This window comes from Phragmites australis, chromosome 6 (assembly GCF_958298935.1).
Source record: "Phragmites australis chromosome 6, lpPhrAust1.1, whole genome shotgun sequence".
NCBI classification, from domain to species: domain Eukaryota; kingdom Viridiplantae; phylum Streptophyta; class Magnoliopsida; order Poales; family Poaceae; genus Phragmites; species Phragmites australis.
In genome coordinates, this window is record NC_084926.1 from 10,430,022 (window position 1) to 10,452,201 (window position 22,180).

General features: G+C 45.3%; 2 protein-coding genes and 1 pseudogene across 2 annotated transcripts; 2 read left to right on the forward strand and 1 right to left on the reverse strand.

Annotated features, from left to right (window-relative positions):
- Nucleotides 1-11,419: 11,419 nt before the first annotated feature.
- Nucleotides 11,420-11,743, forward strand: LOC133922937 (probable galacturonosyltransferase-like 1). Its single transcript, XM_062368447.1, has one exon. The coding sequence runs from the start codon at nt 11,420-11,422 to the stop codon at nt 11,741-11,743; it is 324 nt and encodes a 107-aa protein (XP_062224431.1).
- A 1,772-nt stretch (nt 11,744-13,515) lies between these two features.
- LOC133922938 (probable protein phosphatase 2C 11) lies at nt 13,516-16,685 on the forward strand (annotated as a pseudogene).
- Nucleotides 16,686-19,053: 2,368 nt separating this feature from the next.
- On the reverse strand, nt 19,054-20,126 carry LOC133920443 (ethylene-responsive transcription factor ERF039-like). The gene has a single exon (XM_062365062.1). The coding sequence runs from the start codon at nt 19,924-19,926 to the stop codon at nt 19,267-19,269; it is 660 nt and encodes a 219-aa protein (XP_062221046.1). The 5' UTR covers nt 19,927-20,126; the 3' UTR covers nt 19,054-19,266.
- Between the last annotated feature and the right edge of the window lie 2,054 nt (nt 20,127-22,180).

Genomic DNA, 22,180 nt, shown 5'->3' on the forward strand with positions numbered 1-22,180 from the left:
TGAATAATCAAGAAAATTTCTAGTGATGGCACTAACAAATACTCATCGGAAGCGGACGCGAAAGTACGCAAAAGGTGACTCCTCCAACCCGGACCAATTACTGGTAGGAGATGACGAGGTAATTTATTTGTTGGTGATTGTAAAATATTCTAGATGTTATGAATTTGAATTTACAATAATGATATAATCGTAGATGGACAGAAGTTGGATGTACGATGCGAGCCGTGTGAGCGCAGAATACAGAATGGCGTGGATTGTTTCCTGGTACAAGCCACGACGCACAAGTCAAATACACAGTCTCAATACATGTACTGTCCATGCGTCGATTGCGAGAATAAGAAGTAGTTTTCCACCACCCAGCGGATACATTCCCACTTGATACCAAGGGGCATTATGCCTAGCTATACCCGTTAAACCGAGCACGATGAAGCTGAGATCGTACAGGAAGGGTAATACATTGAAAGAGAAGACAAAGACATGTGCACCGATATACCGGTGGACGAATACATCGATATGCCACCTACCAGAGATACGTTGGCCGATGATGGTCTAGAGGAGATGTTGGTCGATGCCAACGTCGATGATCTGGAGCAGATGTTGCGCGATAGGGAAGGGAACTTCACCAATGAAAGAGAGTTTCAAAAGTTCCAGTGTATGTTAGAGGACTTTAAAGCACCGATGTTCCCGAGCTGCGGGAATGAGCACACAAAGTTGCGTACCGTCCTTTTACTGCTGCAATTGAAGGCAAGCAATGGGTGGTCTGATACAAGCTTTACAGAGTTATTACTGTTTTTGAAGAAATTACTTCCAAAGGAAAATGAGTTGTTAGAAAATACGTACCAAGCCAAACAAGTTGTGTGCCCATTGAAGTTAGAAGTACAGAAAATACATACATGTCCAAATGATTGCATGTTGTATTGCGGAGAGCATGCAGACATGCAAGCGTGTCTCGTCTGTGGTGCAGCACGGTACAAGCGTGACGGTGATGATATCGATGTTGAAGGAAAGAAGAAAAGGTATCTCGTGAAGGTGATGTGGTATTTTCCTATAGTCCCCCATTTAGATCGTTTATTCGCGAACAAAAGGCACGCCGAACTGATGTGATGGCATGCCGATGAGCGTAAAGATGATGGAATGCTGAGACACCCCGCTGATTCTACGCAATGGAGAAACATCAATAGGAAATACAAGAAGCCCTTTGCAGAAGATGTGAGGAATATAAGATTTGAATTGAGTATAGATGGGATGAATCCATTCGGCAACATGAACAGTAGTCATAGCACTTAGCATGTGACTCTATGTATCTACAACCTCCCTCCTTGGTTGTGTATGAAGCGAAGTGACGCAACCGCTTGCACAAAATCTTGCAAAAGCCCACGAGCAGTCTGCACAAGGCTCTTTCAAGCTAGACAGAGATAGGGACGAGCTCACTTTGGTCCTGGGAAATAAGGAGCACAATGGTCGCACACGAGGTGTTAGGGTGATGGGTTGGAAATATAGATTCCTAGGCGAAGTCGACAGTTACAAGAGCTGAAAGAGATCCCAAGCAGAGCGAGATGCAGAATAAGCTAGGATGATGAACATGCTTAAACAAGCGCTAAAAAATGAGAGGGAACATACAAAAGAAAAAATATCACAAGCAATAGCACAAGCCCTCATGCGTGAACGAGGCACCATTGTGAGCGGACAAGAATGGCCGACAATATTTCCTGAGTTTGTGCGCTCCAGCCCCGGTAGTCGTTGGAGTAGCTGTGCGTCCACGAGAGTTCCGGGAGCCGACCCCATCACTTATCCAGTGGACCTCATCACAGCACGGACACCCTGTGAACTACACATTGGTGCTAGGAACATTACCATCAAGGTGGTTTCCGGCGTGGCTTATCCCCATGACTCCCATGAACATTTGCATAGACGTTCGAAACCGGAGCGCTACACTGCGGTCGAAGTAGATGAGGCAGTTGACTAGCACCGCCATGTTGAGGTGGACTACCCCGCAGAGGAGGGGGCGAACATTATAGGAGAGAACGAGCACACATTCATTGCATGGGAGAAGGTCTACATAGTTTTTCCATCAGGCACAACTCCTGAGACTCTTTACTCTCCACTACACCCTGGGTCGTCGTCGCCTCAAAGATCTCCCTCTCCTCAGCCATCTCCCAAAAGAAGTCCACCTCCTCAACTATCGCCTCAAAGAAGTCCATCGCTCAAGAAGTCAGCACCATCAAGAAGCCAACTATCAGCTCGAAAACAAGATCAGCTTCTGCAACATTTAAGTAGACGACATCATCTAAGAAGTTGGTGGCATCTAAGAAGTTGGCGGAACCCTAAGATGTCTATTCACTCACTGCTGAGGAAACAAAAAAGGTTGTGGACACCAGTGTCACGTCTCATTTCCATCCTCCACCACCTCCACCGAAGCCTGTTGTGCCTGAAGATGCCTTGAATGTTTTCACAAAAAAGGCCAAAGCTAAATAGACGGGGTCGGCTTCAAGTAAGCTGCCGACTGACTATGAACGCATCAGCAAGATGCAGGCCAAGAGCAAATCAGGCTCAATCATTAAGGATGCTCCAAGAATTGTGGACTTCCTGCTTCTTCTAGATTAATAGCAGAATAACTAGCACGACTTACTATGTGAGCAGATATATCAAAGTCGGATGTTATATGGCCGTTTGAGTTAGGCAAATCTTTGGTCAAATCAGATATAGAAAGAAACCTTACAACTCAAATGCATCGATTACATCAATAGTACTTGGAGCAGTCCATGCAAGGTTTTAAGGCGTTCCCGTGAGATACAAAGAAGAATATTTTCTCACGGGGATGACTTCTTCTGGTTGGAATTCTTGCACTTGTATGGACTGTACAAGTAAGATGCCCTTGATGTGGCTATAATCAAAGCGTGGACTCTGTAAGTGACTTATGCATATAATTCATGTTATATGATCTTGCACCTTGTAACTGCGTAGCTAACCTCTATCTTTCGTAGAATGGAGATCCAAGCATATGAACAAGACTTAGATAAGAAAGTAGGATTCATCGATCCTGATCTTGTGAACCAGAAACTTGTAACGAAGAATCTAGACTTCATCGAGACCTACTTATTGAAGTGTCTGCTTCACCACCAATACAAAAAAAATCATAATATTACCCTACAGCTATGAGTACGTGTTTGCGCGCAAGGGAATCCTCATTTTATGGGCAACTCGATTCTAGTACTAATTTGCTATGGTGACATATTCTACAGTTTTCATTGGATCCTCTTTGTCATCTACCCAGACTTAAGCAAGATCATTGTGTTGGACTCAGCAAAGAGAGATCGGACGACTTACCAACACCTCATCGACATGCTAAACATGTTAACTCGATCATTTAATCTTCTCGATGATTGCATATAAGTTCAATTGGTATTCATATTCACGTACAGGGTGTACACAAGATACCGCAAGAAGAGTGTTATCCACTTTCCATTTAGGAAGGAGTATGCTGTAAAAATAGACTTTCTGGTACACAATACATATTCATATATTGCATATCCTACTGAATAAAAAGGGTCAATTCATTCCACTGACGAATCCTCTTCTCTTGAAGTGTATGAGGCAGCCACCTAGCAACAATCTCTACACGTTTTATGTTCTTACTTTCATGCACGCATTCAGCTCGGACGGAGACACTGTTAGGTTCAATGACCTTGAGGTATGAAATAACATATCGATGCCTTCTTTTTAATTTCTACACGTGTTCAAGGACTAATTCTTTCGATTCTTCAAACGCGGCGCTCCAAACTACGCATAAGTGTGTTACAAACTGCTGAAATACATGTCCTTCAAGAACAGATGGCCGACTTCTTATTGGAACATGTTATCAACCCAAAATGGCGAGTTTCATGAATTGATCATGCCATCCACGCGTGCGAGACATTCAGATGACACCTTACCTTCAAGCAGAGAGTATGAGATAAGGAGGAAGCCTACCGAGGGGCTTGACAATGTATTCTATTTCCGCAATTCACACAATATTAATGAATGGCATTACCCCACTTGTCATCCTCACAATGGATGGTATATCGTAGAACCATCACTTATTCAGTTGTAAATTGTAGATTTTCTATTTATTAATGAATTATATGAATTACTATGTATGATGCGAAGTTGGTATCGTCGAACGACTCTTGGACACAATTGCCTTCCAACGATGATACGAAGGAGGAGCAAGAAGCGGTGTCTCGTAAACGTGCCCAAGAGGAGGAGGAGGAGAGGCTAGCCTGTGAGCTGTGCACTGCAGAGGAGCAAGAAGCAATATCTTGTAAACACGCCCAGAAGGAGGAGGATGAGAGAGTGGCCCATCAGTGTGCTGTGGAGGAGGCCAAAGGCTCAAAACATAAAGGCGTTCAGGCGTCAGACTTCGATGTCTTTGACATGCCGGCGAGCCTGGAGCATATGCGACATTGCGGTCGATCTGGTGTTTCCGGGTCCTCCGCTCCACCACCATCGGCCCCCCGGCGTCCCCGGACGTACTCATGCCATTAATCGTCAGTGCGGGGACGCGGTCCTCGTCGCGGGAGAGGTAGAGGGATACTGGACTGGCTCAACTCAACTGACTTTTCAGGGGGTGACTTGTAATATTGTGTATTTGTTGATGCCTGACTTGTAATATGTGTTCATTACTATGTATTAATGATGATATTTTTATTATTGATTTACAGTAATTATATGTATCATTGTATGCATGTATTGAGAGAGATGGAGAGATTGAGGAGAGAGAGAGAGTACATAGAGGACAGAGAGGAGGACTATGGAGGGGGAAGAGGGAAAACATTGCCGGCTCAAACCTCGACCAACAGTGATTCCAATAAATTACTACCGGCCGAAGGATACAGCCGGTAATAATGCCAGAGAATCACTACCGGTTAAATCCTTTAGCTGGCAGTGACAACTCCTTCACTGCCGGTCTATCGAGCTAGCAGTAATAGTCTTTGACTATTATTATCTGCTGTTCACTGCTAAAACTGATAGTGAAGAGATTTTTAATAGTAGTACTTAATAATCCTGGCCTAGCTAGGTCGTGACAATGAGCCAGGATCAGATGTCCCACCATTTCGACCTCGTCCTGCAGAGTTTGTCTTCAACGCTTAGGATAAACTATGTTTCTGTACAATGCCATTGACAGCAGCGAGCAGCCAGTGGTAGGTACTTGGTTGTATATGTTCCTTCGTACTGGACGTGCATGATGGCGCACCGGACACGTTGGGTGCATATATATTTCGACGGCGACTGCCGTGGACGTGCGGGTTTCATTGGACACCTCCAGCTAACGTGTTGTGTACCTTGCAGCGTACGTACACTTGTCTCGCACATCTATCCTTACCGGTTTGTCTCAAGTACCTGAGCTCAAATCACTAGGACAACAATCATTTGCTGACTTTAAGAAGCACACGATCGACCTATTTAATATGGTCAAAATAGAGAATAGTCTATCTAATTAACCACTTTTTATATGTAAGTCAAGCCCAAAACGAGATCTTTTTAGAGACTAGAGGGGGTAGTAAATCAAAGGCTTCGCTGCTAGTACGAGGAGATTTTTGAGCCGGGCGTGAGATCGGCACGCGCTCGTGTCACAGTATACAAACGGCATGAATGAATGAGTGCTCCCAGTTAGTAATGGATTTAGTATAAAAATATGTGTAGAACAGAGTTAGCTATTTAATTATAAATTATTATAATTAGAGATAAAAAATACAATACAGAGTAGTCGAGTGAAGATCAACTATAAATTAGTATTATCTAACTTGCTCTATTGATCGCCTATGATCTCAGTCTCAACCACATGGCAATGTTACGTGATCTGACTTATTGCACTATGCAAATCAACATCGGAAAAAGATCGAGCATGCAAGGAGAAAACGAGGCGCTGTCGTCCATCAGCTGTTTGCATTGCACCATTGCATGGCTGCCTCGTGACCTTCGCGCCACAAGATTCGACGGCCTCGATCCCGTGGGCGGTTGCTCTTGCCGCCGTACGACGACGACCGGCCGGCCGTATGGTACATGTATATTGTTTTGGGGTGGTTTGCAGCGAGCATCACGCGTACGACGGGCACCGGTTACGTGGGAGACAACACAAAGGAGTTGTTAGGGATTTGGACGCGGGAACCACATATTTACGTAAAAAAAATTCCTCTGATGCGAAGCTAAAAAACCACGGAACAATTTCCAACCAAATAAATATATGCGTTGACTGGTGGTTCTATGTGCGCGTAAAAAATAGAACCAAACGGACGGCGAAGAACAAATGGCGCGAAGGAAGCCGCAGGTTGAGGCGTGCGAGGAAACCATTGGTTCAACCCTATTTTTATTCTCTTTATTTTCTCTTATCTCCAACAACTTTTTTTTGGAATCATGAAGAAAAAATAAAGAGAATCCTGTCCTGAAAGAAATGACCTTGGGAATCCCTTCGTGACAGGAACCATGAAGGGAAACCGTTGGAACGTTGAAGGGAACGAAAATCTCTTCACGACGGGATTTTGGTCCCCGAAGGAAAACGGTTGGGCATGGTCTAAGGCGCGTGAATACGGCGCAAAGTCGAGTGACAAGACCCGGGTGACAGTATGTGAACGCTAATCCTAGGGCAGCGCGATCGCCAAGAATTCCGGTGGGCCCAGTGACATTTTGAGTTTTAGTATATAGATATAGCAAAATTGACTTCTTTTAAAAATCTAATTGTTTAAATCAATATAAAATCAAGAAAATATATATTTGAATATATATACACTTGTATATATATTTGAATATATTATTTTAACTAGGTATTTCAAAGAGTATGAAATTAAATTCTAAATTAAACCTTCTGTTAAAATGATCATGTGCATTTTGATTTATTTGTTTCTATAGTTCTTCGAGTGGAGATTTGAATTTGAATGTCCCTTAAATTCAAATATTTCTCTTAGATTCAATTCAGTTGAATTCCAAATATAATTCACATTTTTTGAATTCAAATCCTCTCTCGAAGTCAAGGATGCAAATCCAAATCCTAATTCAAATACTCTATTTGAATTTATGCCAAACCAAAATCCAAATCCAAATCCAGATTCAAATAAATCCATTTGAATTTACTCTCAATCAATTCTAAAACCCTTTTCCCTTCTCGAGTTGCCCCCCCTCTCTCTACGTAGCCCAACCGCATGGCCTAGCCGGCTAGCTGGCCAGGCACTTCTCCCCCGTGCGCCTTGGACCGCCGCTGCGTTGTCCAGGCCCAGCTTCTGCGCTCGCCCAACCCAGCACTCGTCCAAACTGTTGTGTGTGGCCCACGAGCCGGCATCTTCTCCCTCCTCCAGCACACGCTATCGCACTGTCCACCAGACATCGCCATCGCCAACGCATCGAATGTTTCAGCAACTTCTTTGCTCCACTTGCTCTATCCTTCTATCACCTCTAGAGCGCACCACCCAAGGACAACCCCTGATACGGCCTATGACTTCGGTGATCGCACACGCGGATGGACAGCGCAGAGATATCGTCGTTGCACAAAATGCGGCAGGCGCCACAATCGAGAAGCCACATCGCGCCACATCACCACTTCCACCTCCTACTCTCCCTCGCCCTATAAAAAGGGAAGCCCGACCCCTTTCTCCCCATCTGTTCTTCCGTCATCACTACCCTGTCGTCGCCACCTCTTCCTTGTGAGTAGTTGAGGAGCACCAGAAGCCCGCCGTCTTCCATGTGTCGCTCTTCCTCATCCAGAAGCCCGAAGGGAGCGCGTGCATGCCGAAGATCGAACAGACACCGCCACCGACCACCATCCTCTCCCTCACCGTCTCTGAGCTCGGTGAGTTCCCCCATCCCCTCCTACTCCCTCCTAGATAGCATGTCGTCGCCCATTTGCCTCGCCTTCGCGAGGTGACGTTCGACTGCGAGATTCTTCCCCACCACTGATGCTCGCCTTGCCCTCTGTTGAGCTGGTCATCGTGTCGTGTAGTTGTAGGAGCTCCTAGGGGTAGCTTGCAGGTATGCAGAGTGCACCAATCGTGGGATTGTGTTGCCCAATTTTGCCGCCACCTCCTTGACCCGCTCTAGCCACCGTCTGACATCGCTCAAGCTGTCTCCTGCCATCGATAAGCCCCTAAATGGATCCCCGTAGCACGTAGATGCCCGTCGTGTGTTTCTCGCCGTGTGCCTCTGGCGGGAAGCCATTGTCGGTGAGCTCTCCAGCGCGAGCCACCGTGATTTCTCGCTGCCCCCCTCCCCCCTCTTCACCGCTGTTCCGATCTACCGGCGAGCCCCCACTGCGCGTGCGTGGTTGGCCTCTAGCCTGCTGGCACAGCCTGGGCAAGGCAGGCCACTGCTCGACTATGGTTGGCTGACCTGCTGGCCAGCCCAGCTGCCTTAGCTCGTGAAGCCCAACCTAGTGGGCTATCCACTGTGCAACCCACCTTGGGTCAAAGCCCATATCTAGCCCAACCCTAGCACTGTGCAGTGGGTCCTATCAATGCGTTGTACAGTGGTCCCCTAGTATTGTTCAGTCGGCCCCACCCATGAATAATGCCTTTTGTAATTTCTCAATTTAATTTTAGATTAAATCTTTCAAGAGTCATAACTTCTCTGTTCTAACTCTGATTCTGATTCTAGTGATTCTTTCACTTAAATTCATATAAATTCGAGATCTATCTTTCTATCTCGGTGTGATATCCATTAGTATTCATTTAGTTGTCCATTTGGTGCTATTTGATTTTTCTCTAGTATAGGCAGTCGTTAATCGTAATCTCATTTGCAAAATCCGAGGAATTCGTTGAGGAACCAGAGAACCCTGACTTTGACCAAGGTTTAGAAGAAGACTTTGAAGAAAGCAAGTCTTAACTCCTTGATCATTTTGAACCCATAGTTTCAATAATCTAATGATCAACTTAAAACTTTACTTATCATTATATGTGCTATATATTATACTATTTCAACTAGCTGCAGTAGTTAAATCCTATCAAACAATTTTCATGTCTTAAATGTCATTATCTAGATTACATATCACCATAGGAATTACTTGTCATTATCTATATTAACATCGGATGATGCCATGATATCTAGCATACATAGGATAGAATACATCTCTTCGGAGATGTCGCTTCACTGACTAATTAGTTTAATCCATATGCCATGAATCTTTGTTGAGTGTGGAATCCTTGATATCATGTGGGATAAGGTAGGTGGTGTGTAAAATAGGTGAAAACTGATTTGGCGGGGGAAAGTAGGGTAGTCCTCCAGTGAAGATACTCTTGGGGGCTTGAGTTACCCACGTGGTATGCATTGCAAGCTGAAGATGCCTACACCGACCGTATATTAATCGAAACATTGTGCCGTGTTAATCCACCCCAGTGCAACGATACGTTATGTTATGTGCATGACTTGACTTTTCTATCTCCTGGCCAAGCTGAACATTTTACTACGAGGCCAGGGGAGCAACGAGAACCCAAGCGTCTGTCATGTGCTTCGCGGGATGTCTATTAAACCAGATTCTCTATGAAGATCCCAATGGTATAGTCTAGCAAAGGGAATGTAATTGAAGCGTCTCGGTATGATTCACTCCTTCACTTGCAACGGTGGGAGGTTGAGCATATCCTATGGGTACCAGTATACAACCCATGCAGAATGTAAATCTATTTGAATAGTCGTGTCCACTATGACATGCAAAGCAATGACCTTAGTTAGTTAGATTTGGGGCGTGTGTCCTTGATGAGTGAGTGTATGAACTAGAAGTTCGTGTGATGATGTTGTTGGCTCGATCCACCAGAAGCTATGTGGTACTAAAGGTACACTAGACACAATGATAGAGACTATAGAGTGAGGTATAGCCCCTCTCATGACCAAATACATAAGTTATATTTTGTTACATTGTTTAAACGATTTTAAAGTTATCAGTAGAGAATATAATTGGATATCTGCATTAAATCTGATCACACATAAAACTAAACTGTAAAGCATTGTCCATGAGTCATCCTTTATGCATCAATGAAACCCCTTGCAATAGTATATGACTTGTTAAGTACCTTCTGTACTCATTCTTGCTATCATTCAGATCAGAGAGCACATGCTGGCTTCGCTGGAGATGAATGCATGGATGAGTGGTCATGTTCGCACCTTAGCTGTCTGTGACTTTGGGTTGTTGTTTCGCTGTGCTTTTATTGGCTTATTGGCCATGCTTTAATACTCTGTGGTTTAAGATATTTGTATTGTTGTAACCTTAATATTTTTGCATTCAATGTATGACCGTGATGCAACAATTATTGTACTATACATATCAACTATTTGATCCAGAGACTAATACTGGAGACATAGGAGATCCCAAAAATGGGATCTTACACGCACGATGGTGAAGAATACAGGGGGTGGCGATGGTGTTAAAATCTGGAGAAGCAATGGCGCAAAACGTGTAGGAGCGTGACCCACGATGGGCACGAGCGAGTGCACATGAAACCCGAGCGGTGGCACATGAACATGGCGCGAAGTCGGGCGGACATCGTGAAAAAAATCTAGATTTATGGTCTCTTGATTTAGATATGAATTTTGACCTAGATGATTTTTATCATTATTTAATAATCTATCTCTAATAATTAAAACCTTAGCATTAACTTCACAATAAGAATAAACATCAAATTCTCCTGAGACAACAAATCTCTCCTACTTAAAAATTAAGTAATGAATCTGCACCCACATGAATTCCACGCCCACCCCTGAATCCCTCGCTCTCGATGTGTGGGCTGCCTACTCTATGCATCCATCCAATGATTTCTCCCCTCACTCGTCCCACCCCGTCCTGCTCCTCTCCCACGTGCCCGAGAAGTGGGGCCTACATGCCGCACGCCCACCCCTCATATGTGCCTCTGCTATCCAGTCTCCCAAGCTGCCGCCGCCTCCTCCTTCATGCTCGAGCCATGTTGACGACGCAACCCACGCTCTCCCTTCTCTCCCCCCCCCCTTCCCTAACCCTCTCACGCTCCTCGCCTCCTTTCCTCCACCTCATGACTCAGCTTCCTCCCCACCATCCAGCCGATTCCCCACACGACACCTTGGCCACGCCACCTCCCCACTGCCTCTCACTTTTGCCTTATCTCGCGGTGCCGCCGCCCAAATCCAGGGTACCACCACCAGATCTGAGTCGCCATCGCCTGAATTTGCCTCCCTGATTCCTACAACCACCCTTCACCGACACCGTTGCCACCATCTTGATTACGTTGCTGCCAACAGAGGTGAGCTCGCCTCGCCGATGAGATGCTACACTAGGTGGACGCGCGCCACAGTATCCGAGCTGGCACCACCAGATCTGCCTCCTCGATGCCTGCCGCCACCCTTCACCGACACCTCTACCACCATCTCGACCATGTTGCTACCATCCGAAGTGAGCCCGCAAGCTCTGCTATCATGCACGGCGAGGTCCGCCATGCCATCGCCCTCTGCCACGAGGTCCACGGTGTCGGTGGAGCTGATGGACACCGTCTGCACATCGTTCTTGTCATTGGCATTCTGGGTGTACCTGTTCGCTGATGAGGACCATGTGGCAGGGCTCATCAGCACCTCCATCCGCAGAGCGCTCGACTGGCCGCTCAACTACGTGCGGTCCTACCTTGCCTCCATGCTGTCGTCGTGCGTGCGCAACACCGTGTACCTCGACTCCTACGTCATCCTCACCGACAGCATCGCGGCCATGGCAGCACCCGAGTACTGTGGCGCCAGCTTCACTGCCTACTTCACGCTGGGGTTTTAGGCGTCTCCCACGCTGCCGTCGATGTTCACTCACCGACGCGCGTGCTACTTCTACATCACTCGGAGCGGTTCCGACCAGTACGTCCTCGTGGTGCTTAGAGAAACCAACTACAAGCTCTCAAGGTTATTCCCTCCCCATTTCCCCCCACATCCATAATGTATTGGATAAAATAACAAAACAAGTATAGTGTGGTTCTTTTTTATCTTTGGCCTTATCTGGAAATGTTAGGTCCATGTGTACAATCAATTCACCATGATGTACAATGTTTTAGTAATTTTAGAGTTTTTGTGATAGTTCTTGCTATTTCTTTTCTGGTATATAGGATTAGCAGATTTAGAATTATGCTTATTATGGTGCCTTGTGGAATGACACCTCAAAAGTAAATTTCACACATTGTACCTACTCTTTGGATAATCATGTTAAAAAAGGAACCGACTAGGAATTAAAGCATTGTATCCATGGGTCATAGGTGTGTTACACTTGATATGCATTTAATCTCATTTATTTATGAGTTGTGATTCTCGACTTTCTTTAAAAAAGTTGTTACTTTGGTGAAATAGTGTAGAAAGTTCCACCAAAAGATCCCTAAATTGTTTGGGAATTATGTGGCCATATTTCACTTTTACAGATCCATTAGTAACTTAGTGTGTCTTTATGACTTTTAACTCATCATATTTGTTGGGGTCTCACCTTTCTGGCCTTGTTTGTCATTGCGATATCACCATCATCATGTGCTTAAGAGAAATTATAAGTAAGATATGCTTAAAGAACTCAGTGACATATTATTACCACTGTTTTAGTTTGTGTCATTATAATCAATGGTATCCCACCGATGATAAAGACCGGTTCTATTCTTTTTTCTACCCTCAAGCAGCATATTGATGAATCAATTCGAGTATCTGTTACAACGCGAGCAAAGTTCAAAGATAATTTGAGAAGGCTAATCTTTTTTTTTTTAGTTTTTGCTTTGGCTATTTAATTTTACCACGTTGCAAGTGATATTTGCATATGTATTGCATGATATAACTTAAATTTTGCATATCGGTGTTTGTAGATTTGTTTGGTATATTTTTGATTTTGCGTAATTAATTATTCAATGAATACGGTTCCTCCCACCTTTATGTCAATTCAGAAGTTCTTACTCTTCTCACATGAGGCAAAGATTCCTCTTTATCAACATATAGATCTTAGTTCGACGTAATGAAGATAGGGGGCAGATTTGGGAGTACTTGTGCCTGGACAGAGGATATATTATTGGACTTCCATATGAACTGGCTTGTCTTTTTTTTCCAAAAGAAATTTTCATTCTATGTTTTCACTCACTAGGTGCATTGGTTGCTAACATTAGTGGTTTGACCTCTTTATTTATTGAGTGACTTACTTTATGGAAACATTTGGTTATCTCAACTCAGAATAAGCCATATCCCTGTTTTGTAGTTGCAGTGGGTGCGATAAAACTTGGAACACATTCTACATATGAGGAACCATGTAAGACTTCATTTAGTTGCTGCTGACAGAGACAATTTAGTGTGCTGCCATGGTGCCATGGTGGTTTAACACAATGATTTTAATTAGTTCACACAGTAATTTTTGTAGTTGCCATGGCGCTTTAATACATTGATTTTAATTAGTGCCCACGGTGATTTTAATTTGTTCAGTGTCACTCTACATACATCGTTGGTAATTTTTCAAGGGTGTGGTTTTAGCATTTTCATCAATCATGTCATTTTTGAAATTGTTCCTTGGTGCAATGTTTAACATTTTGTGCAACCATGCAGCACTCTGCATTGCTAGATCTTGGTAGCGAGACGACATTCTTTAGCATTCTTTATGGCCATAGAGGTAAGCATACTCGCAAAGATCAATGCTTTTCATGTTCCTTCATTGTACTAGACTACTCATGAGGGACACCGCCATGCCAAATATTTGAGAGACCAGTGGTATCTCATTATGGAACGCTTTACTCAGGAAGAGTGGTTACAAAATTCTATGTGAAAGATCTGCACAATCAAATTCTCAAAAGTGAATCCTATTTAGCTGGTGACCTAGGCATTGTTGTCCATAGAGCTTTCTTCAGGTATATGGCTAACTAGATTCCATATGAAATGGTGTAAAGCTTCAACATTTGTTAACATCACTATCAGCATGAAGATGATAATTTCTAATGTTGTGGCTGTGCTACTTCAGAATTGATGAAATGATGCGAGGACAAAGAGGTTGGAAAGAACTATCTGCACTTGGAGATAAGATAAACAAGTTTAGTGGTATGATAGAAGGGTTGATTTGGTCTCCAAGGGGCAGTGATAATCAACTATATGATTGGGCCTTTGAGGAGGTACATATGCAACTGGATACAATCATTTTCACTTTTCTAAAAAATAGATGTACAACTAATTTTATTTCTCATTGAAATATAGATTTTATCTGTTTCAGATTGTTAAATATTTATAAGCGATGTTAGATGTGAATTGCATTAACAACTGAGCTTTATGTTGGAAAATGAAACCAATGCAAAGAGAACAAATGTGACCCAAACATGAAGGATGTGTTGTCAATAATGATGTACTATGAGCTAATTATGAAATATGAAGTTTCAATGTTCCGATATTCTGAAGTCCACATATTGCAGTCTGTCACGATTGTTTGAGTTATGGAATCTCACATAGATAATCTTTTGTAAGGGGGCTCACTTTGATTTTGTTGGGCCGACATGTGGGAGTACAACATGTGTAGCACTAATAAGAAATAGCCAACTTGTTGTGGCAAACGCTTGTGATTCCTGGTGTGTAATTTCAAGGGGTGAGTAGTTATGTATTCTTACTCTTCCATTAGTTAGTAAAGAAGATATCCTTGACAGCCTGAGTATATGTTCTCTGTGTCACATCTATAATAGGCATACAATCTATCAAGGGACCACAAACTGGAGCTCGTAGCTGAGAGAGAGAATACTAAATGTGTGGGGCTTCATCCATATGGGATGAATAAATGGAAGTTTAAACTTGATAAGAGCAATTGGTGAGCATTCTCTTGCTTTTTTGTTAACATTGTGCACCTTGCTTCGTGCCTTAAATATGTGAGTACTTTTTTAGCTCATAATTATGTTTTACTTATAATTGATCGATGATCCATGCTTTTTCGTTAACATTGTGCACCTTGCTTTGTGCCTTATGTATGCGAGTACTTCTTTGTAGCTCATAATTGTGTTTTACTTATAACTGATCGATGGCCCACATGATTGATCCTTCTCTCGTTCTCCTCCCTGCACGCTCGCCCTATTCGCTCCCTCTTTCGTCCTTTCCCGTCATGAGTCACCGTGTGTCCTACGATGTGCCTAGGATGCCAGTGTCTAGGAAGGGATCACCGTCAGCCTCCCGGTGGGCGCAGTCATCTAGCAGCCATGTGAGGTCGCACCGCTTATCCCCAGCCTGGACACCAGCATCTGCTCGTCATCGCTTGTTCAACTGCCACAACACATATTATTGCATAAAAATATTCGGCTCACGTTGTAATGCACAGGCACATAACTAGTTTAATTTAGCATTCTCAAAACTAAGGGTATCATGATTGCCATAAAATATAATTTTTTAAGTATTTAAAGGTAGTAGACAAAGAGACAACCAGAAGAATAGCCGATGAAAATTCGGAGCAGCGACGACGCAAATCGAGCAAGAGTGTTGCACATGACGGGCGTGGGTGGGCGAGCAAAGTGGTGCTTCCCTCTAGTTTAAGAAACCAGTTCCTCTGTCTCATGTCTTCTCTGGTTAAACAACCCTGTCCGAGTGAACATAGCACGAAGTCAGGCAACCAACGGAAAAACCCAAGTGATGACATAGAACGAGCAGGGGCGCAGCATGTGGCGAGTGTGGGCGGGCGTGTATGGAAACCCAAGCGACAACACAGCTCAAAATCCGGAGATGGCGCGATGGAGACGGCGACGAATCAGACTCTGATATCACATGTTAGAGAATTGAATATGGGAGATAGTGCTGACCAACTGGACTAGCCTGAGGCTCACTACTGCATCGGCCCGGCTCGATTATCTACCGGCAGCCCTCGGGCCCAGACTGATAATGTGCTTCACAAATTGTGCCTTCGGTATGTAGATCAGCACGACACTATCCGATAAATTATCCGAGTCAACCAGGCTATGCTGGATGGCTCATTTGCCTGTGCCTAAAGGTGGCAAGGATTTACATGAAAAACCCTTTAATTTAAAGGTAAAAAATCATAAGGATAAAAATCTTCATTAGTATAACTCAATATTATAAATATAGGAGTCATTCAGGTGTTATAGGACTCATATTTACAGATGTTATAGGAGGCCGTATCCGACCAGTACTTGAGTTTGAGTCATTATCGAATAGGAGTCATTCAGGTTATAGCGAGGTCGACGCGGACGTGACACCAACTCTATGCTACCGCCCATTCGACGCGATTCCTCTACCACCACTATACCAGTAGTAGTATCTTCCTGCTCCGCTTAGCAGACCATTGCTACTGTTTGCATGGGAAATTCCGTCCGGATTCGCTCGGTTGGAAGCGACAACCAACAATCGGCGCCCGGGAGCCTCTTCCCGACACGACCGTGGGGGGATTTTCCCCGTACGCGGCAGCGATTTCCCCCCTGATCACAGCGGCCGCACCTCCCAGCGCCGTCCCTTCCGCGTTGCAGCCTTGCAGGTGCTTCCCGCTGCCCTCCGCACTGCTGGCTCTTGCTGGCCGCACACCTGGTCTGCCCAGTGGCCGCGTCATTGACCACCTTTTCACCCCGGTTTCTGGGCATTCACAGCTGTCAGCTGCCCGCCGGCTCCACCGGCAGGACCAAATTGACCGCGTGGAGGCACGTAATTGCACGCAAAAACACCAGCTGATCACTCGTACCGGGGGGTCGCCGCGCAGCCGGCCGGCGCGTGCTGCCGTGCAGGTGCGCACGAGCTGCTAGTATTCAAGCCCTCCGACTCCGGCTCACTACTAATGGCACACGCTACGGCCGCCGGTCGTACGATGTGAGGCTGAGCGCTTTTGGCCATTTCTCTTTTTTTTAGAGGGCTTTTGGCCATTTCTTGGTGTGCCCGAGCGCCCCTACACAGGAAGCCTTGGCCACTAGTGCAGTACCAGTACTCGCCTACTGGTATTATTGGCGTGTCTAGCCCATTTGGCCATTTAATCTCGTGAAACGAATGGAAGGGAGAGGGACTTGTAGGACTCCACCCGAACCAGACTCTAGCTGCGCCTTTAGAGGTAAGCAGTAGTGAACGGACACCATGGCCCCATTGAAAGACCTCCAGAAATGGAGCTTGTGCATGCTTTGCATGTGTGTGGGCGTAGCGCCGTAGCTTCGTGAGCCGTAGGACCGCTAGACGGCCCCATGAAAGCCCGCACGGTAGGTGGAGGTACGTAGAACACGCGTCATGTTCCTTGGACACACTGAATGCTGATCTCTCTTGCTAGCGTTGCTCGCTTGGCGTCTTAGCAGATCTTTTGACTCAGAAAAAGAACCAGCCATGATATGAACAAAAATAGATCTGTTCTCGTTTCTTCTTGATAAATAATCTATGCACCTAAGATGCTGTTCTCTCCCTTTACTCCTGTAGGTATTAGCCAAGATAAATAATAAAAGTTGAGTAAATTTCACATAACTACAACTATTTTAACCCAATACCTATAAAACTACAACTGTTTTGACATTTGATACCACACAACAATTTTCACATAGAACTTCAACTATTTTGACATTAGGTAGTTGTAAGAAAGTTGTAGTTTTGCAGTATATAGTGTCAAAATTATTGTAGTTCTATTAAGCATGTCAAAATTATTATAGTTATGTGTATTAGATCAAAGTAGTTATAATTTTGTGAAATTTGTAAAAGTTAGTAAAAACTTCCCCTACAGCATAAATTCATACAGCCTACTATTAGCAAACATTTACCCAGGATGCTTGACTAGAAGAAAAAAACGACAATAAATAAGTAGGAACAACTAAAGATTTTTCATCAGTAAGAAAAAGAAAGGCACAGAAGGTCCAACCCCAAGACGTGTCAGTCCAGCCCCCCTGGTTCATTTCTAGCCTGGCTCCTGGTACGAGTGCTAAGCGTATCCACGCATCGCACGAACGTGCTGAACTGGTCTCCGTTCGTGCCGCATGTGCACGATGACGACAGGACCTAGAACCCGAATTCTTGCAGGAAATGCAAAGAGTTAACCCGTAAAACAAGGATCCCCTATACCCCGCTAACACGGATGACTAAATAATACTAGTACTTTTCTATGAGATGAAATGACCAGCAAAGAATCTCGGGTCTTTCCCACAAGCATTCGCCATGCCAAAGGTCTCGTACACGGAAAACAATGGCTCGCCAACCGTACTGCCGTAGTACACCGCACCCCTCCCGCCATCCCCACCGTGGAAGCCTTGGAAGGCCTTTGATGCAGCCACCTCGCACTTGCACAGCTACGCCACGATCACTCTGCTGTGCATGCAACCATGAACGGTGTCCTCCACGAACGATATGATGGAGCAGAGCGGGGCAGCAGCGGCATCAACTCGTCGCTTGCGGCGGATAAAGCAATGATCAGAGGCCGGAGGTGAGGGGAGGCACCGGCTCGGGATCTCGCTTTATCCTCGCGGCACGACGTCCCTCCCCGGCCGGCCAGAAAACCGCGCCAGTTATGCCGGAGCGCGCAGCCACTCAGCTGTCCTCGCCCCGGTGGCGCCGTGCATGGCCGTCCGCGTCGTCAACGCGCGCGGGCAGATCCGACGAAACGAAACGTTCCAAAGCGCCACCGCCGAACGGTGCGCACGTACGAACCTACGTACGCGAGCACACGCGATGGATCGAGCCGAAGGCGATTTGCGACCGATCGCGCCATACAACTCGGGATCACGACCGCTTCCCGTTTCACTGCCCGGGATTCGTATACGCCGCTTTTTTCACAGTCACCGTCGCTTTCGCTCTCCCGGTCACAATCTCACGACTTTCTGGTTCGTCGTTAGAGGTAATTAATACCGTCGTTGTTGCGTGAAAAGCCACTGGTTCTCATGCAAGGTCGAGTGAATTTCTTTTCAGGGATGATTGGTGCGCGCGCTTTTTTTTGTGCCGAAGTGGAGAGGACGAATCGGTCGAATCCTGCCATAATTTTAAAAGGTGCATCTTTAATCAAAGCATTTCGTGTGGCATTAGTCCAAATCAGCCTAGATCACCTTTAATACTTGCACTACTAAAGAAAACCCGCAGGGAAAAGAGCTAGATGCGCGGTTAGTCGTGCACATATTCTTGCCCCACAATACAAGCAAAGACAGGTCGGAGGAGTGAAAGGAACGGGGTTAATATTCTTACATGGTCTTGCTTTCTAAATCTGGGAGCGCAGACGCAGCGAGAAATGGCACTAAAATAGGTTCCATTTTTGGTCCACCACTGCATGGTTACACGATTTCTGGTCCAGTCCAGCACGAGAATACGAGAATTACAAAGCCATACGTACACGAAGCAGCTCGAAGCCGGCCGCTCGGTTTAACCTCGGCTTTAATACTCCCACAGCAGCGGCTCCTCGAGGCGGAACATGCCGGCTCCGGCACCGGTGCCGGCGAAGCCCACGTCGTCGTCCCACGCCGCGGCGCACGAGAGCTGGCATGACGAGGGCCCGTGTCTGAGGTCGAGGAGGAGGTCAGGGAGGTCGAACAGGGCGTCGTCGGCGTTGACCGGCGGCGGTGGCGTGGGGGAGGCGGCGCTGGCTACGGGGCCGTCGTCGGGGTCCTTGTCGCCGGCATTGGCGGGCGCCGGGAAGTCAGCGGCTGCGGCGAGCGCGGCGGCGGCCTGGACGTCCTTGGGCGCGGCGGTGGCCGGGCGGGGGAGCTCGTTCGCGAGCTCCGGGAAGTTGAGGTGCGCGGCGCGGCCCTTGATGGCGAGTGCGGCGACGTCGTGGGCTCGCGCAGCCATCTCGGCGGTGGCGAAGGTGCCGAGCCAGATGCGCGACTTCTTGCGGGGCTCCCGGATCTCCGACACCCACTTGCCCCAGGCCCGCATGCGAACGCCGCGGTACGTCGGGTGGTGCCCGTCCTTGTTGCGCCGGCGCTTCTTGCTGGCGGCTGTGGCGTCGGAGGACGACGCGGTGGGGGACGCCGGCGCCTCCGCGGAGGAGGAGGTGGTGGGCTCGGAGCCCGAGGACGAGTCGTCCGTGGCCATGGCTCCTGCTGCCTCTGCTGCTGCGTTGGTGGAGTTGGTTGGGAGGAGTGTGACTGTGCGCGGAGGTGAGTGGTGTGGTGTGGTGGGAGCTGAGGGTGCGGGAGTGAGGGGGCTTTTATGATGCGGAGATGAGGAGCAGGGCGCGACGTGGAAAGAGGAAAACAATGCTGCGGGGAAGGAATTGCGAGTTGGTGCCGACTGCTGTGCTGAGGCGAGTGACCGTGGGGCACTGCATGCGAGAGAATATCACAGGTTTTGAGACCTGAGCGTTGTTTCCATGTGCTTAGAAAACCTTAATCTCAGGTTAACTGCATTGTAAACACTATTAAGGCTATCTCCAACGGAGTCTTCAAATCTGTAAATTCCAGTACTACAGTACTTTGCGGTGTACTGTAGCATTAGAAATTCATCTCTAGCAGATCCTGTATCCAGTGATATATTACTGCTACAGCGTTAGTGATAGGAGATATTGTAATAGTGATAGGGATACTGTAATAGTATTTTGAGAATAAAAATTTAAGATAGCTGTTGAAGATGATCTAAACGATGTGCAGTATATGGCACAAACAGTCCTTTAGTTTTTTCCCTCTCTGTCCATGTGCACCTTTTCCCGCCACAACCTGCCAATTCCGTCGTCAAATCGGAGCATTTTGCCATGATAGTCTCTGAAAACCATGGCTCTCTGTATTTTAACACGTAGCATGCTGTTGAGAATGACCCCATTTTATTTTTATTTTTATTTGGGGGGGGGGGGGGCGCGGGGGGCAACCCCTTGTTGAATTCGCTAGTAGAGGTCCCGATGCCATGTACTGTAAAAAACCACACAAGTACAGCTACCATGATGATGTTTCATTCAAGTATGCCAAATTTTAAATCAAATGTGATCTCAAACCACGAGTTTTTGTTTTTGTTTTACTCTGTTGGGTGGGCGTTGGAGAGTTAGTAATAAGCTTTCTCACGGTGACATCTGTGCACGCTACATGTCCTTCATGCAGATTGGTGTAGCATAGTGCGTGGAGATATTCAGTTATGGACACCTACAGGTACGTACTCCATGGTGAATATTCTATATCTAGTATATTCCATATACACAAATGAAACAGGAAGGTCACATTTGGTTCAGTTTCTGGTGCTTTTGCCGATTTTTATTTAATAAACAGAAAGCTACATCAAATAATCTATTTAAAAAATGACTTTTGAGAAGCAAAAGCTGACATTATTATTGAAAAACAGAAGTTGATTTGAAGCAATTTTTTAGATCCTAAGGAATTATGTTTTGTGAAGTATTACAATATTATACATTTTCATCTGTATTAAAAAACAATTCAAAAATATTTTTTTATAAACAACTTTAAAAGTAGCTTTTGAAAAAAGCTCAACCCAACCAAACATACCTAAGATGAGCTGCCAAATTGCCTCTTACAAAAAATCCTGCCTCTGGTCACCGAGGACAGTAGGTCTAGACGTTTCGACCATTGATTTGTAATGTAGTATTTTTGTAAAATGATAGTATTTTCAAATGCCCGATTAAAATATTTGTAAGTGGGTACTGTAGAGTTTTAAAAAAAAAGGAAGTATATGAATCTGCTGTCAATTGCAAACTGTACTTATGGTGCCAGCAAGTTAGTTGCATTGATTTCACATTAATAAGGCATGCTATTCTCTAGCGTGTTACACGCACGTCCAATTTTTACCGGATACGGACTGGTAACAAAATGCACGTGCGTGGTGTCACGGCGTACTACACACTTTTACTTTCAATATTTATTTTATAGGCAGCAGCTAGGAGTGAAAAGAAAGTCACTTCTCCCATATTTTCGGCATGGATCACCTCAGCGAAGATTCTGAGATGAGATGGATAGAATTGCTTCTTACCCTTATTCTGAGATGGATAAACATAACATCCTTTGCCAAAATTTTGTGACAATTAAATGTCACATTGAAAATAAAATTTCCCTTTGGTATCTAGGAAGAGGGGTTTTATTGACCAATAATAATTTGGTATTTTTTTTAATGATAGTCAAAAGTGTTGTTTTTTTTAACCATAATGAAAATATTTAACATCTCTTTTGTAATATTATTTTGCTAAGTCAGTTTGGCGTACAATCCACATTGCTCTAAAAATTAATACACCTAGGAGTATTTCCCATATGACGGGGGAATGACTCAACGGAGTTCGAGCTAAAAAAAAGATAATAGTCGAGGGTGGTTGTTTTATGTTGGGCTATATTATTATACCAAAATGATATTGCTT

Excerpts from the sequence above, each read along its gene's own strand:
- LOC133922937 (XM_062368447.1), top strand. The coding sequence starts at position 11,420 with ATGCCATCGCCCTCTGCCACGAGGTCCACGGTGTCGGTGGAGCTGATG.
- LOC133920443 (XM_062365062.1), bottom strand. The coding sequence starts at position 19,926 with ATGGCCACGGACGACTCGTCCTCGGGCTCCGAGCCCACCACCTCCTCC.